The 16595-nt window shown below is 41.3% G+C and overlaps 1 protein-coding gene across 12 annotated transcripts in view; it reads right to left on the bottom strand.

Moving 5' to 3' along the window:
* The window catches only part of grin1a (glutamate receptor, ionotropic, N-methyl D-aspartate 1a), a 45687-nt gene extending 30161 nt beyond the window's left edge, over positions 1-15526 (bottom strand). For 2 of the 12 annotated variants that reach the window (XM_074690360.1, XM_074690359.1), the window contains exons 1-4: positions 14729-15524; positions 9524-9658; positions 5071-5247; positions 147-209 (exon numbers count right to left, since the gene is read on the bottom strand). In XM_074690360.1, coding sequence (XP_074546461.1) covers positions 147-209; positions 5071-5247; positions 9524-9658; positions 14729-14977 — 624 coding nt within the window. In that variant the 5' untranslated portion in view covers positions 14978-15524. Of the gene's footprint in view, positions 1-146; positions 210-5070; positions 5248-9523; positions 9659-14728 lie in introns of all 12 variants that reach the window. The other 10 variants (XM_074690361.1, XM_074690366.1, XM_074690358.1 and 7 more) reach the window with 9 other exon arrangements.
* Between the last annotated feature and the right edge of the window lie 1069 nt (positions 15527-16595).

Genomic DNA, 16595 nt, shown 5'->3' with positions numbered 1-16595 from the left:
GGGAAATGTCTCAAAGTAAAAATTAAAGAAAACACGTGCTACCAAGAGAGGGACATTTCTGGGTCGGCTGGTGACTGGTTTGGGCTGGTTCTAGTTGCTACGATTGGAAAGTTGGTGGGCGGCGTGCATTGACCATGCAAATATACCTTAGGTCCTCGCTTGTTGTCATAGGACAGTTGGTCGAGGTTTTCATAGTTCCTTTTTTTATTCTGATGAGTAATGTGCACAGAGAAAATATGCAGACACAGAAAAATATTATAAACAGTTGAAAATGGAGGGCAGTAAAGCATTCCAACAAATCTCCACTTTTCTGCTTCAAATTGGGATCCTTAACAGTGGGGCTTGCAAAAACATCAGAGATGATTGATCCAAAATGAAACTGAAGTCACTTTCAGATTTTCAAATACTAGTAAAGATCTGAGAGAAAACAACACTAGACCTTAACATTGTGACTAAACTTACTTTAGGATACACCTGAAAACCTTTCGCATACAATCCACTCCACAGCTCAAACACTAAGCACTTGGCTGTCTCCAGGGCAGCTTAAAAACCCAGATCAGTATTTAACCTTGAAAACAGATTAGTTTTCTCTTTGAGTGGCAGAATGACTTTGCTTGGAGTCAAACTTTTTGAGCCTCTTTAGCTCAGCTCTGTCACCTAAGGGTTTGGACTCCAGTCAGGTTTTATCTCCTGAACAAGCAACCAAGCAGCCATTTTTGCAGGAGCACACATCAGCTTTCTGCCTCACAGGCTTTCCTTCACAGCTGCCCTGTTTCACTGCTCACACCTCAGTGCACTCAGGGTCCATTTCTCTCCCTCAGCCAAGTTGACGTTGTCGGCACATCTTTGCTGTATTCGAGCTGACAGCTGAGTTCACAGTTAATACCGGTGTGAAACTCCTCCATTCACAACTGAGAACATGTTAAACTTCTGGCACAGGCCATGGCTTCTTGTGACCTTTGTCCTTGTTTTGCCATGTGAGTAAATTCATCTGAAAGGATGATGGGTGAAGCATGATCCTTAATTGTTTGTGGGTTTTGAGATCGTTCCAGTTTTTATCTTTTCCTTTTTAAAAATGTTATAAAATACTGTGATTTTCTAAATTATTAAATAAAAATTTTCATCCTGTAAAAAAAGGGAGAGGAGATAATCCTCCCCTCTTTTGTTGAAAATGTTTCATTCAGCACACGTATAAGTCAATCATAACACTACACTTTGTATGTCATGAGTAACATTGATAACTGTAGCCCAGACCTGGAGATTATTTGTATTCTTCTTCGTAACATCCTGCAGCACTGTGGACAAAATAACCCTGCTTTTTTTTCTTTTCCTTTTTTACCCTAGAGATTTCCCCAGCACTCTATTTATGTATCCTCGGTGAAGCATTAATATTTCATGCAGCGTAGGTCTGCTCTGCACTTTGAGTGAGGCCCTGTGTCCAGAGCCTCTGCGCTCATGGTGACAGTGTTTCCCATGTGACTGTGTGACCTCGCTAAAGACTTGCTATTCTGCTAAAAATAGCCTCTTAATGTTCCAAGTTTATGCAGCACAGTGAGTAATTAGCAGAGCCAACACCTCTGCCTTTTAATGAGAGTATAATGAGACAGAATTGAAAGCTGCCATGTATAAACTATCACCTTAAATCGCCACAGTGTCACTTTACAGTTTAAGTGTGAAGCTTTGCACCATCATAACATAGTGAAGTTAAGTGTCCGTGTTTGGTTCACTAGCTGGCTTTGTGAAGAATTACAGCTGGTAGTTTGGTGGTTAGAGGTACGTTAGCCAGCAGGAGGAGTTTAACTTCTGATTCCCCGAATTTAATTTTCCTTAAACTTACTGGTTTGTTCTCATGGCTGTGACTGGAGCAGGACTGACAAAATGATGTACATGTTCCCGTTGAAGTAATGTGTCAGATAGAAAAACTCTACATCCAGGACTTTGTACGGTGGCCAGCAGGTGTCAGAAGATTTGCAAAAGCCACAACACGACTGCAAAAAAAAACGCAACCTGAGGAAAGTACAGCTAGAACGGTACTTAAAATAAGGTTAGTTTTTCTGAATGGACACAGAAAAGTTGTAAAAGGACTTGAAATATTTTCTTTTTTACATTCAGCTATGATACACTGCAAAAACTGAAATCTGAAATCTGGACTCAATATGAGCCAAATTCACATGACCAATCCAGAAAAATGTCTTGTTTAAAGTTATTTAAGGACAAAAATGAGGTCTGAATTGCTCGTAACCAGTAAAAAAAAATCTGCCAATGGAACAAGAGAAAAGTTACTTGTATTAAGACATTATTCTAGTCTCAACAAAATTTTCAAGCCATTTTTTCTTGTTCCATTGGCAGATTTTTTTACTGGTTACAAGCGATTCAAACCTAATTTTTGTACTCGGATAACTTGAAACAAGACATTTTTCTGGATTGATAAGTTGAAAGTGGCTCATATCGAGTATAATAAGACGATTTTTACTTAAAAAAGACAAAAACAAGATTTCAGTTTTTTGCAGTGTAGATATAGCTTCTTAAGGGTCTTAACCTAGCCATGTGTCATCTTTTAGCTTTAAGATTTGGTCATGCCATAATGTTAGCATTATACTTGTATTCATTAGCAGGGCAAGCATGTTTTACTTACTTTCATAACTTATGTGTCCGTTAGGATAACCGTTTGTTACAAAACTGCTAAAGCTGACCTCTTATAACTTCCATTGTGACTATACTTTTATTGTGTTGTGGCTTTTCCATTCATTGTTGTTCCCATAGGCTGTATAATAAATGGACAAAGACTCTGTGACATCACCCATCTGTTAGTGAAACAGAGTTTTTCAAGCAATTCATTGACAGTGGCCATATTGGAAAAGGGGCAGGCTTTGAGCCTCCATATTGATAGCTATAGGGTGCCTGCCTGGCTTGATGTGTGTGTGGTTTCTGATACTTTCTGAGCCCGCCCCATCTGATACTCGGACGAGCAGCAGATTTTAGCTCTTCTGTACTGTCTTGTATTTTTAGACCTGAGGTTACTGCTTGGTTGTTGCTTTTGCTATTTGATCGTAGCTTTGCTTACTAAATAGCAGAAGAGCTATGAGCAGGATTTAGTGTTTAGCTACATGAATGTTTCACTGATCTTTGAGGACTGAAGTGAAATGTACCGAAACACTGGAGCACATATCATAAAACCAAGGCTGAAATAGGTAGACCAGTCAGCTAAGTAAGAATACCGTCGATCATAACATGTAGCTAAGAAATCAATACATTGCTTCCATATTCTGCTAAGAAGTTGATGTTGGTGATGGGTGCTCATGTGAAATGCAGTCTTTATTCTGGAAAACTTAACCCACTGTCTAGAGGTGCCACAGAGAGCAAAACATAAGCATCTTAAAGATGTAAATGTCCTAACAGCTTACAAAATTTGGATTGAAAATTGCCACGCCAAACAGGATTTTTTGAAAGTCATGCTCAAGAAGAAAATCATTTTTAGAAAATAAGTTTAATTTTTTTACTTCAAAAAGCATCAGCTCACTCACTTCATATAACAGTTGGGCTCTGTGCAGTTTTTGACAAACATCATGCAAACAGGAGAAATTTGAGCCTCTAAAGCAAACAAAAGGACTATTTTTAGCTGTGGATTAATACACATTTACTGCTTTACTGAGCTTTCCGTGCAGCAGGGCTGTGTTTGCATGAGATTAAGTCAAAATAAACTACTTTTAGCCTTATCTGGCTCTGAGATTAACATAATATCTAAGTATTTTAGGTCTTGTTTTCCTCAGACAACAATGAAAGAAAACTAATATCATCAGATAATGCATTCAGATTTTAGTGAGGGTTTAAGAGTAGTTATTGGCACACACACGTTAAGACAAATTCTCACTTAATTCCTTCTCAGAGCCTTAAAACGCTCAAGCCCTGAAGTCACATCTCAATGTATGAATAATTAAAGCCTCATAGTAAGGAGTCAGAACAACCCTCAGCATTATGGGACTGAAAGAGATGAAGAGACTGGTCAGTAATGAGATCCGATCTTGGATGATGCAAACATAAAAGGAACTTCCTGAAATCTCATCAAAAGGCTTTGAAAACACACATTTCTCCTCCTCAGAGCAGGATGTGAGCTGCTTCCCGATGGTTTTGACGGTATTTAAACTGCACAGATGTGGCTGCGCAATCCAATGTGACTAACTGATCCCGGTCATTTAATTTAAGCAGCTTTTTGCGTTGACTGCAGCTCTCGTCTGTAAATTACCTCGGGTGTGTGTCATGCTCAGCGTCTCATCTGCCTCTGATTTAATTAAATCTCAGAATCAAGACTCATTTCACTCTGCAGCACAATTACAGAAAGAGCCCCAGAGAGGGACAAGCATCACAGAGGATACAGAGGAAAAAAATATCCGTAGGTAATTGCATCGTGTCATAAAAGGATACGATAGATGGCACTTGTTTTCCTTTTTTCTCATCTTAGTCTTGGTTCCTAAAGGGCACACATCATCGCCGTCTCAAGCCTGTTTTGGCTCAAAGACGATCAGCATTTCACTGACCCATATACGCAGCTCAGAGCTACACTTAAAATGGATGCATCAGCGGTATCTGAAAAGGCACCACAAAAAAAACCTCTCCCATGTGAACATAACCTAGCAGAGTCTAACAAACACAAGGCCTGTGTGCACAATAAAGAGGCAGGCCATTCATCACCACAGAGAGGGAAAAAAAACAGCAGACTCCCTCCGAGGTCTCAATAAATCCCTTCAGTCTGTGATGGTTTGCAGAGCCCCACGTTAAAGTCCACTATTTGGCTCCCATTGTGGATAGACACTGAATTTGGACTATGGTGAAAAGCAACGTGAAGATGAGCAAATAAACATACAAACTTTTGTCAGATTAGACCACATTAGACGCTGTTGATGCCTCTAGGAATGTTAGCCAATGTTTACACAATGGTGAGAAAGAGATGTAGCCACACAACAGAAAAGAAAACAGTTACATACATACATAGAAGACTACTGAGGTTTTTAAGCCCTTACACACTCGCGCGCTCATGCTCACACACTCTGCTGGAGAGTTGGAGCATCTCACCTTTGTTTCTCGCTCCTCCAACAGGGTCTCAAGCCTCTTCTGTGCAGCCCGCCCTTCGTGGTCATCGCTCACGATCAGGATGATGTGGTTCCAGTTGAACTCGCGCATCAGGTCGAACCACACATGTGCCTGATGGGAGTACGGAGGGACTGTCCTCAGGAAGGATAAGTGAATACTCTAAGGAGCAGGAAGCACAAAGTACAGGTTAACAAGTTGTCACAACAGTTTGAGTTTTCATGTTTGACACATCCCCAACTTGTGCAAAGCAGTGGAAAAACAGCAACAAGGGTTAATTCTGGACAGGTATGCAAACACTACCATCCCTTAAAGGGGACATATCATGCTTGTTTCTCCTTTTCACTATGCCAGACTAGGATGCCTGTAAAGAATTTCTGCCCTCAGTACAAGTCATTTAGTTCCTTCATTGCCCCACAATAGCGTTCTCAATATCCTCAGTTTAGGCCATTCTGAAGATCTTGTTGAAACGCTCCGTTTCGAGAATGACCTCCAGTAACCTCGCAACGTCACAGCCCTTTGTGCTCTGATTGGTCAGTTTTATCAGAGGGGCGGAGGGGGTAGAGCCAGGGGGCGGTTTTTGCAGCATGGCATTATTTACAAAATTGCCACATTGAATGGAGCAGACCGAGCGAGTTTGCTGCTTGCCAAAACTTCACCGTAAGGCATTGATAGCACTAATAAAATGATAGAGTGTAGGATACGTCCTTTTGTATTGGACCCCGAGTCAGACCCTGCTTTATCAGATTACTCCAATAAAAAGAAAGGTACCTTGTGTCGTCATGAAGGTCGAAATCTCGAAGCCAAATGTCAATGACCTATTTTCAGAGGCATCAAATCTCGTTCTAGGATATCAGAAAAAATACAATATCTCATTTTTTGAAAATTCAGGGGGTGAAAGGTTTTGTTTTCAACTTCATTATTTTATATGTAAGTATTGAATCACGGATCAGCATTAAATGTCCCCTTTAAGTTCGTTGTTCTTGTGGTAATGCTCCTGGGCACAGAGCCAAGGAAGTACCAGCAGACATCTCAGAGATTAGTTATTTCACCACATCAGAATTTCTAACGTTGTCTGCCTTTGAGATTGTTGATGAGTCATCTTGTCACTTTAGTGAGAAGCCAGAAACACTAACACTTAAAATCTCCAACAACTTCATCTTGGCTTTTACTCAAAAGCTTCAGCAGGAACAACTCCTGGTTATAACTTAGGATGCATGGCGAGTGATGGCACATACAAGAGATAGAAAAAAGTCTTAACAGATCTTTTCAGTAACCTGAAAAAATGCTATCTCAAAGGAGAGGTGTTCAATGGCAGGGCTATATTCTGAAAACCTCTTCTTTTCTGGAAAGTTTTTTTCTTTAGTTATAAAAGGTCAAAAACTGTGTTTTATGTCACAATTAACAGTGATTGACAGCTGCCGTTCTCTGTCAGGAAGGAGAGCCAAGAAGAGATTAGACTTTCCAAGAAAAAAGGCTTTTCTTTGTCATCCATCTCCACAAAGATTTGCCACTGGGCACACCATAGACTGTGGAAAAAAAATGGACGTCATCTTGCTCAGCTCAAAATGAGTTCGCCACAAAAACTGCTCCCTATGGTGGCTGGCTGAAGTATAGGTCTCCAGCCATTCCAGATGGGCTGTGGTCAAACTTTAAAAAATTAATTCACCTCGTACAAATAACTTTCCTTTTTATTAGTTATACAAGGTTAAAAACAAGGCTTATGTCACATTTAACAATGATCGACAGCTGCCGTTCTCGTGTAGCGGAGCCACTGTCTATGGTAAACATAGCCAACGCCTCATTACATGCTTGAGTAAAAAGAAAATTAGAGGTTTTCTTCAGCGGGTTTTCTTTTCCTAAACAAAAGAAACCAGAGGTCTTCTATTCTTGTATAGTTTGGGCTAATTTAAAAATATAAATAAAGGCTCAAAAGTAAAGAAAAAGAAAATGAGAGGTGGCATATTCTATCCCCCGTCAATCAGCACTGTGCAGACAGTCAGAGGAGGACATGTTTGGTCATCCTTGTGTTGAAGAATCATGAAGCAGCAATAACCGCAGCTAACATTAGCCACATTAGAGCGATGAGTGCAGAAGAGCGTAAAGTTTAGCAGAAACAGCACAAGGACTAACTTGTTGGCTATAAACTAGTTGATGATGTGATGAACCAGCATCTTCTGAAAATAATTGCTGAGGATTTCACCAGCTCACGCCCAGCCCTGCTGCACACGTTAAAAGTCAAATCAACAGAGTCAGGAGTTTAGTTACAGACATATGGAACTTCTTAGTCAGCTCAGTCTGACAGCTCAGAGGCTGGATGAAGATATAAACAGGAAAAAGACATTACCCCATACACAGAAACCTGCAATCTGCAATCTGTGCAAATGCAAGTTTCAAATTGAAAAGAAACAAATGACAATTAAAGAATCACATCTCTTCCCTGATTTAATGCTGTGTGTTAACAATGATTTCAGCTAAAACAGGGGTGGCCAACCAGTCAGCGACCAAGAGCCACAAAAATTACTGTGGTACTACGGAAAGCCACATCATGCACGTAGTCCTACAAACACACTTCCTCTCACACATAAACGAAATTACATAAAATGAAAATCAATACATTTCCAATTTTCAAAGCGAGATTTACTGTGTTTGTGTGTTTCAATTCGTACTAGAGAAGAGAAACTGAAACTTAAGTATCAATCCCAACTGATCCCAATGTCGGCATCCTTACATATATAGTTTACATTGATCAGCACACCACTACTCATAACTATGTATATTTTTTTTATGAATGGATCGAAGAGCAACACACCAAAAGGCAAAGAGCCACATGCGGCTCGTGAGCCACAGGTTGGCCACCCCTGAGCTAGAAGCAGTAGAGAACTGACAACTATAAGATACATGTTTTTTCTCCATAAATCTAAGACTTTCTCATCCTCAGGTGAGTATAAAATATACACTTTATAACCAAAAAAAAGAGAAACAATGTAATCACATCTGTTTCAAGCATAGAAGCAGTTTATTATCTTCAGGTTACTATCCCTACCCTCCTTTAGGGTTTTGTCAATTTTGATGACTCTTGTGAAAAGGCGGGAATTTCTATCGCTCTGATCTATGTGAGGTAATATTTCTTGATAAAATATCTTTTCTGAACAGTCCAGCATATCGCTCACAGTTAATCTGTTCTGAGGAAAATGTCAGGTTGTTTTGGCAGGGTGCCGATAACCGCCTCGTCTGACACCTTCCCTGTGGCTGTGGTCACAGGCATAACGATAATGAATCTGGCTCTACCTGATGACTTGGTTTACTGTTTGTCCCTCTCTTAACTGGAGCTTCAAACAAATTACCTGGTTGTTGATGATTCTTGAACTGGCCGTCATTAAACCAGAGAGTTTGTGCAGCTACATTTATTGACAAAGGATGTATTCTTAAAAAGTGGGTGATATTAAATTTGGTTCAGGCACAAGTAAGACTTAGTTTGAATTTCTCAGAGGACACATCAGTCTTCCTGGGTGAAAAAACGGGTCCACTTTGATGTTCACATACCTTACTGAAGTGTGCACTGCTATTTCTGACTGACTAAAGCTCATGGTGGTGAAATACAGTGTTTTTAAGTAGTTCATAAAGGTGTGGACCAGAGGGTCAGTAAAAGATCTTATTCATCTATGTTTTTTCTACCTAAACCTTTACTGTTAAGTTTAAAAATAAAAACAGATTTTTATTTCCAGCTTGGTTTGGTAACCGCTCTATGACACTACATCCAGCTGACAGAAAACCTTTGATCAACTGCTTTAAAAGCATTTTCTACTGCTCTCATAACTGGATGGAGGTACTGACAGGAGGCTATTATAAGAGCAGAATGATGCTCGTAGGGTTTGAATGGCATTTTCTCTAATGATAGATGGCTATAATGTTTGAGGCACTTTAACGTAGACGTGCAGTGAACACTGACAACTGCTGAAACTGCTCTGGAAAAAGGATGTGCGTAAATATAACAAGTTCATTCCAGGTGTAGAAAAGATGTCAGCAAGACTACTGATCAAGAAAACCACTGTTAAAATTCTGAACAGATCCACTGAGCTGTCTGAATCCCTGCTTCTAATTTACTTGAGCTCGTGCAGTTTGAGGATGAATAGATTTTAAATTGAGTTATCAAAGATCCCAGCATTTTATTTATTCGACTCTTAAAAGTTTAATTTTAGTGACTTGTGCTTCATAAAAACATGAACTAAGGTCGGGGGCATTATTAATGATGCTCTTTCAGTTTTCAGCTGGAAACCCATTTAATCACAGCTGCTCTAATGGACAGTGATGGGACGTTTAATCTAGGAAGCTTTTGAAGCCATCCCTGGGGAGATCCTTACTGCCTCTGTGTTTGCTCTCCTTCTCTCCCCCCGCATCTCTCTCCGTACATCTCCAACCGTCATTTATCACTCACCTTGTCTGAGTAAATAGACATGCGGGTGGTGAGTCCCACCACAGGGATGCGGTAGAAGCCTGCAGTGTAGGAGACGGGCGTTGGAGTGAGGTGGTCATTTGACTGGGGAGGGTGACTCACCAGGATGGCGTAGACCTGCAGAGACACAGAGGGAGACGGTTTTTCATTGTGACACAGGAATACAGACAAAATGGTAAAAACAGTAATTGAACTAATGATGCTCAGTTCTTATTGCAGCTCTTTCTTTTCTTTCTATTTCCTCCCTCTTGTATTCTTTTTCACATCTAATGAAACGCTGGACACGCAGGCTGCCCCCCAGTTCTCCCACTCCGGTCCTCCCCATGATATATGTCACTGTCTCTTTATGTTTCTTGGAAGGGATGAAACTGAAATGTAATTTTCCCCTCAGGGATCAATTAAGTATTTCAGATTCCTATCTTTCCGTATCCTCGCTTTCTATGTCCCTCCTCTGAAAACTGACATCACCACTATCAGGGGGTCAGAGCAAAAGATCTTCTCAAATCTACTCCATAACCAGATATGGAAAGATGCTTAAAATTTCTGTTCATCCATCTATTACACATAGAAGTAAACATCAGAATTAAAGTATCCAATGAACATGAATAGGCTGGAGGGATGGTGGCACAGTAGTCAGCGCTGTTGCTCTTCAACAAGAAGGTTTCTGGCCTTCCTGAGTTTGCATGTTTGCTTGTGGTACTCTGACTTCCTCAAACAGCCCAAAAATAAGCTCATCAGGCCGATTAATCACTCTAAGTTACCCATAGGTGTGTGTGTATGTGAGAATGGTTGTCTGTCTTGACATTTAAGCCCAGTGTGTGCTAAGCGTGTACTTTTCCTTGTACCCAATGACAGCTGGGATATGCTTCAGCCTCCCTGCAACCCCTAACGGGAAAAGCCGTGAAGATAATAAACGGATGGAAAGGAAGAACATGAATTCTTGTAATGCTATATTAAAGCAAGCAACAGCTTCCAACCAAAAGACTAAAAATGCATATTTAAGTGTTGTTGACATGTTTTTGCTGTAGGCTGGAAAAACAACACAAATAAGAGTCGACAAGCGGTTAACATAGAAAAACACGTTTTACCACTAACATTTACAAGTGATGACTGTATGGTATTTACATCATAAAAGTTTAATTCCAGTCTGTTTAAGATAAATAACAGTTTAAGGGAAATAAAACATACTGAAAGTAAGAAAGCCCCAGGGCAAAAAGTGAAACGCAAACCCAAAACGGGCCCTCACATTCAACAACTGAAGTGGATTCTTTTTTTTTTAATGAAATCAGTGTATCAATGAAATGAAATATTTGGGGGTGGCGGGGGTCTCTTGTGAAGTATTATAACACCTTTTTTGATCATACGTCTGGGGTGCATGTGTGCACGTAAGCATCTGTGTGCAGCTTTGCTAATAATGATGCTACATTTGGTAGTATGTGTATTAACCCCTTTGTGTTTAACCCTTTAATGTCAAACGTACCATAACTGACATGAGTTTTAAAGACCTTTATTTTATTAACATGATAATTGTTGCCTTAAAAACCTGTTAGAAAAATAATAAAAACCTATTCTACTTGGGGATTGTCATACCACTACAGGCAGTTGAAGTTGTATTTTGACCCCTTTAAAATAGTCTAATAAAATCATCCACTCTCTTTTTTTTAACATCTGAATTTGTACTAATATTCAAAATAAGTAATCCTGCATATTTACTAAAAATCTGTACTTAAGAAGTTGCCAAAACTGCGTAACTTATCAAATGTGTTACAAAAAAAATATCATCAACAAAATGACACCGCAATATTTTTTTGTTTGGATTTTGTTTAAAGGGTTAAAAACATTTCAGTTTCAAAAATTAATACATGAATAAAAAAAAATGTAGATTTTTTCTTTTTTTTGATAGGTCAGGCTTCAAAGGGTTAAAGTGTGTGTATGCATTTCATGTGGTCTTGTTCACTGCATGCTGTGTAAGACCTTAGCTTGATACTAGAGCAGTAGTTCAGGTAGACCCCCTGATTGTGGCCAGGTATTTTGCACACTGAATGTAAAGCTTCTGAAATGTGAACATGTTCAGTGGACTTCTCCTTTTAAAGCTCAAATCTAGTCTTTCTGATCATTTAAAGAAGGGCAAGTCACCTGTCACCTGTCACACTACATTCACACACTGATGGCAGACTGCTATAGAAAGGGACCATTAGTATTAATGAATCTTTTCATTCCAAGACCAACAGCTGAAGCAGTTTGGGATTCAGAGTCTGGCCCAAGAAAACTTTGGCATGTAGCTGCAGGAGCTTGGACTGAACCCTTGACCATCTGATTGAGAGATGACAAACTCTACCAGAGCCACAATGACCAAGATACACGATGCACAATTTGTGCATCTCATTCTGCGTCAGGGACTTCAATTTTGGGTGAGCCTTAAATCATAAAATTTTGTAAATAACTATTTCTTTAAAGATATATTATTGTTACTATTTATGTTTAAAGCAGATTTGGTTGCTTTGATCATTTAACATTTGATAAAATTGTATAATATTTTAGAGCATCAGACAGCAATAGCTCTCAATGGTATTGGCCAAGGAGTAGTTGTCTAACGCACCAATGGGCTGCGCTGCCTCAACTTTCCATATATAAGCTGTAAGCGCTCCAACATAAACCACAGTTAAACTAAAGACAAAAATCTACAGTCACTCCCAAAATCATTCACTAGTCCTCCTGGTATAACATGAGGCTGAACGATTCACAACTATTTTACCAACCGGCTAAAAGATTGCCAAACTTGGCTCATTTTATTATGACAGGGCATTCAACAATAACAAAACAAGCGTAAAGTGACAAAGTTTTGTCATATTCCTCTGTAAAACTGTGTTTTTTTTTCTTTTGATAAAGATAGAAAGAAAAAAAAATTTTTGAAAGGAAAGTTTGAGGTGGGCCTGGGACCTTTGGGCCCACCCATGATGCAGCCCCTGTTTTGCGTGTGAAAAAATGAAAATATTAAAGATCTTGGGTCAGATCATTTCAATACTTAGGTGATCGTACACCACATTTCAACTTATTAATGAGTATATTTCATTTCTACCAAGCCTGTTTTCAAAAATGCAGCTATTTACTACGTACTGCTCCTTTAGGGGAGACAGAGCTGTCACATGTTACAGATGAAGCGCTTTGTCGTTCTCCAGGTTGGACACTTAAAGCAGCTCACTCTGAACTGTTTGGGTTTCAGAGCTGACTACCTCAGCTTACAGACATGACCTCGACTTTAGCTCTTAGTGCAGGAGTCACTTCAATCATTTAAAATTGATAAAATGATTGCAAAGTGGCTGCCAGGCTGGATCTAGGGCATTTAAGGCCACTGAGAATCTGCTCGCTCTGCCCCGTCCTCGCTCCAGCCTCAGTTGAAGCTTTTTCTATCTCAAGATAAATAACACTCGTGTATGCTTTTCATACAACACAGTCATCTTTTATTGGCTGTGACTGCTGCTCCCAAAAGTTGTATAACAGGATAAAAATAACATTTTTGTACTGTGAACATTTACATAAATTGCAGTTAAGGACAAACTCATCTATGACAAAGAAAACGAAGAGCAAAGAAATCTGTCTCTTTGTTCAGAATGTCCTCGCTGTGTGGGCTGACAGAAGAACATTAATTTGTGGCTGCTGGGTTTTGTCTTATCCCAGCTTTAAGCTGGCCAACTTCTCCAGTAGAGAAAGAATATCTGAGCTCAGCCTTGGGAAATGCCTCAGAGATGTGATGGAGGAGGAATAGAGCTGGCAGAGCTGTTTGAGCATGGATTATTGGATGTGAGCAGTCCGTATGGTTGGGTCAGAAATGGGGTCTATCTTCCAAGGACTGCTCCAGGCATCTACTCGTCCATCTGCCATACACTTTCCTTTTCACTACCCATAATTCTCTTCAAGCTAGTCTCATCTGATACCATACAGCTCTGCTCGAGCATAGGTGTGAGTCTGCTCCACTTGCAGGAGATGTTTGTGTGAAGAACTGCTGTGTTGTCTTTATCTGCACAGTTGAATGGTGGATTGCAGGAAACATCTTAGCCTCTATCAATTACACCAGTGGAGGACAAGGACATGAAAGCAGCTTAGAAACTGTGGGTGTTGTTTTTTATGTTCTCATGAAGCTTAATTACGTGTGTGGGAGAAAGAGGAGTGAGCGCGAGAGGTCTTCACGCCCCAACATGCTGTGACATAATGTTTTTAAAAGCCATGTTGAGCATCACATGAGTGGATGGTCCCTGCATTTCAATGTGCTCCAGTGTTTTAACAACTCTCAGAGGCACATATGGTCTTTATGCATTACTCATGAAATATGTTTTGTTTGCAGAGCATATAGGATGAATCTTTCAGCTTGTTAAACAGCTGGTAAACCTGCATCAAAGCGCTTTTAAAAAACAGGACGCTCATACTTCTGAAAACAGTTGTTATCTTTGCATCATGTCACACAGACTGCAGCCCAGTGACTGATCCACCCCTGCAGGACATTCATACCGAAACTCAGACAGTGTGAGGCTTTCACAGCCTCATCTCTGCCAAAACGCAGCACGCACACACACCCAGTGGATGCCAAGTTGTTAATTGCAAATGACATATCGCACATTTTCACTCCTCACTGGTTCCTGTGCAGCTCAGTAGATCTGCAGCTGTGTGTCCTGAAATGCAGCCCACAGATGCCCTCTCATCTGAGATATGCCTCAAACCAAAGCCTATTTTTGGATTTCTGTTGAGCATATGAGTCTGCAGGGGAGTCCTCTTTATTAGAAGACCACCTTAAATACATTTTGGGTTATGTGTACAATGGGAATGAAATAGTAGTGCTGTAGTTTTGAGTGGGCTGATTTCTCATGGTGTTGCAGAGCTTTTGGGGAAGTGTTTCTGCTGAATGGAGGAATATGCTGATTATCCTGGATTAAGGGTCCAACACTTGGGATGTTTAAGTCATGGAGACTAAGTTTAGGATGTTATTGATCCTTAAGTGTGAAAGCACATCTCATGCCAGATGTTTCCTGACAGCTCTAACTTCCAACTGCAAAATTCACATGTGCTTTATGATCCAAAACACCTCCAACAGCAGACCAGCTTGTCAGTGAGATGGGTGCATGCATGGAGGTTTATAGGGAATGGTGAAGAGATTGATAAGACATCTGTTTGCAGAGGTGAGCGCAAACTAACCTGACTGGAGATGAGGTCTTCACACACGGACAGAGCCATCTGGATGGCGTTAGGTTTATGCGTTACTGAGATGGCGGTCAGCTTGAATTTGTCCCTGCCGTAGACTTGGTTGGCCTGGGTCACCGCATCTTTAAAGACCTGCTCGTATCTCTTTTGGCTCAGGACGGCCCCGATGTTGACGATTTTCGGCTCGCAGCCGGCCCGCGCGCAGGAGCACAAGAAGAGCACCGCAAACAGAAACAGACGCATCGTGTGGACCACCCAACAGCACAGTGCAACCCGGTCGCTTTTCTCTCCGGTGGCGGGTCGGCTCGAGCTGCTTCTGGACAGCGGCACGGCTCAGCCCGATGAATGTGCGACTGCAGACACGATCCAGGTGGGCGGTGTGAGCAGGGGGAGGCAGGCCAAAAAAGAAATGAAGACTAAGAAAATGGGAGGATTTATGTGCAATGCGGAGGAATGTGCATGATCATATTGGTGGCAGTCAACGAGGGTCCTCCAAACTGCATTGTCAACCCTTTTTAGTGCTCTCCTTTGCAGAATAGCTTCAGCCTTCCTTCCTCCTTGAAGAACGAGTCAAATCATATTCCAAGCTTCCACGCGTTGTCTTCTCCGGGCTGTGTGTCGCTCCCTGCAGCCGCTACTCCGTGCGCTCTGTGCGGACTGATCACACCGATGCGTCGCTGGCTGGACGCTCCAAGCTGAGCGGCTGCTGTCCTTGGTGCTGACAGCTGTGCATGCGCGCAGTGGTGGTGGTAGTGCGCGCTCCCGTCGTATCTGCTCCCCACTCTGGTTTCTTTTTTTTTGCGCGTTGGCGTGCTGCTGCTGGTGGTGGTGATGATGATGAAGATGATGATGCTGGAGCAGAAGCTCATCATATGAGAAAAAAGAGGCTGTGTACAATTGGTCAATCACCGTGTAAGTGATTATGGGATATAAAGGGCGAAATGCACATTGTTTGGTATCATACCTGCAGGGACTGAATGATCCGCTAAATTAATTCAAATTACGACGTGGGCTTTGTTAATGCGTGGGATTAGCAATAAGAACCGCACGGCTGGGATGAGAGATTTCCCCTCAAACAGCCTGATTGCACCAGAGCAGATGGAGAGGGGGTGTTAGCGGGTTTCAGGGTTCAGAGTCGGGACATGGACACGCAATCTGATGTGACTGATTTCCCTCCTAACAGGGAGGAGGGTCTGAAAGGTCGTTTAGCTTCTTGGACAGCTCATTAATCACGCCGCATGTCACAGCCACACACCTCTCCAGCCGTCACACTTCACTACGAGTGGAGCCGCCTGTGCGTCTTCACGTATGTACGCGCGTGTGCGTGGGGACATGCAGGGGTATGACTGTTGTATAATCTGTGACCCCCTCGCCTTGGAGTGGTAAAATGTTTGGAGCATCAATGCAACTAGATACAGGAGCAAAATAAAACTCCTGGTTGCCTTGGAAACAGGATCTTTTTCCTCACAATACGCGCATACGCACGCGCGCTCGCACACAAAAGGTTCTTTTCAGGGATGAAATATTCTCTGGCAAGCTGACAGTGAGTTTATTCATCACAGCAGGGTAGATATCACTTTAACAAAACAGACGTGCTCATAAGAAAACGAGATAAAAAGACATTTAGTCAGAGAGACGCGCTCAGAGATGCAGTTTAACAGCCGTTTGTCTTCTTATTTTCATAATCAATGGGCAAGTTTTCCTAATATCTAGCCCCCAGGGTGTTTGTGTGTCTTGTGTTTGTGCGTAGTATGAATGTCAACATCGCCACCATTGGAATAAGGTGTTTTGAAAACGAGGCCAAGATAAAAATCACCCAACAGTGTTTGAATTATGAATCACAAACACTGTGCAGTCTCTG

This window comes from Halichoeres trimaculatus, unplaced genomic scaffold (genome assembly GCF_033239565.1).
Source record: "Halichoeres trimaculatus isolate MK-OKI-2021-1 unplaced genomic scaffold, fHalTri1.1 fHalTri1_scaffold_16, whole genome shotgun sequence".
NCBI classification, from domain to species: Eukaryota; Metazoa; Chordata; class Actinopteri; order Labriformes; family Labridae; genus Halichoeres; species Halichoeres trimaculatus.
This window is presented reverse-complemented; position numbering and strand designations above follow the sequence as displayed.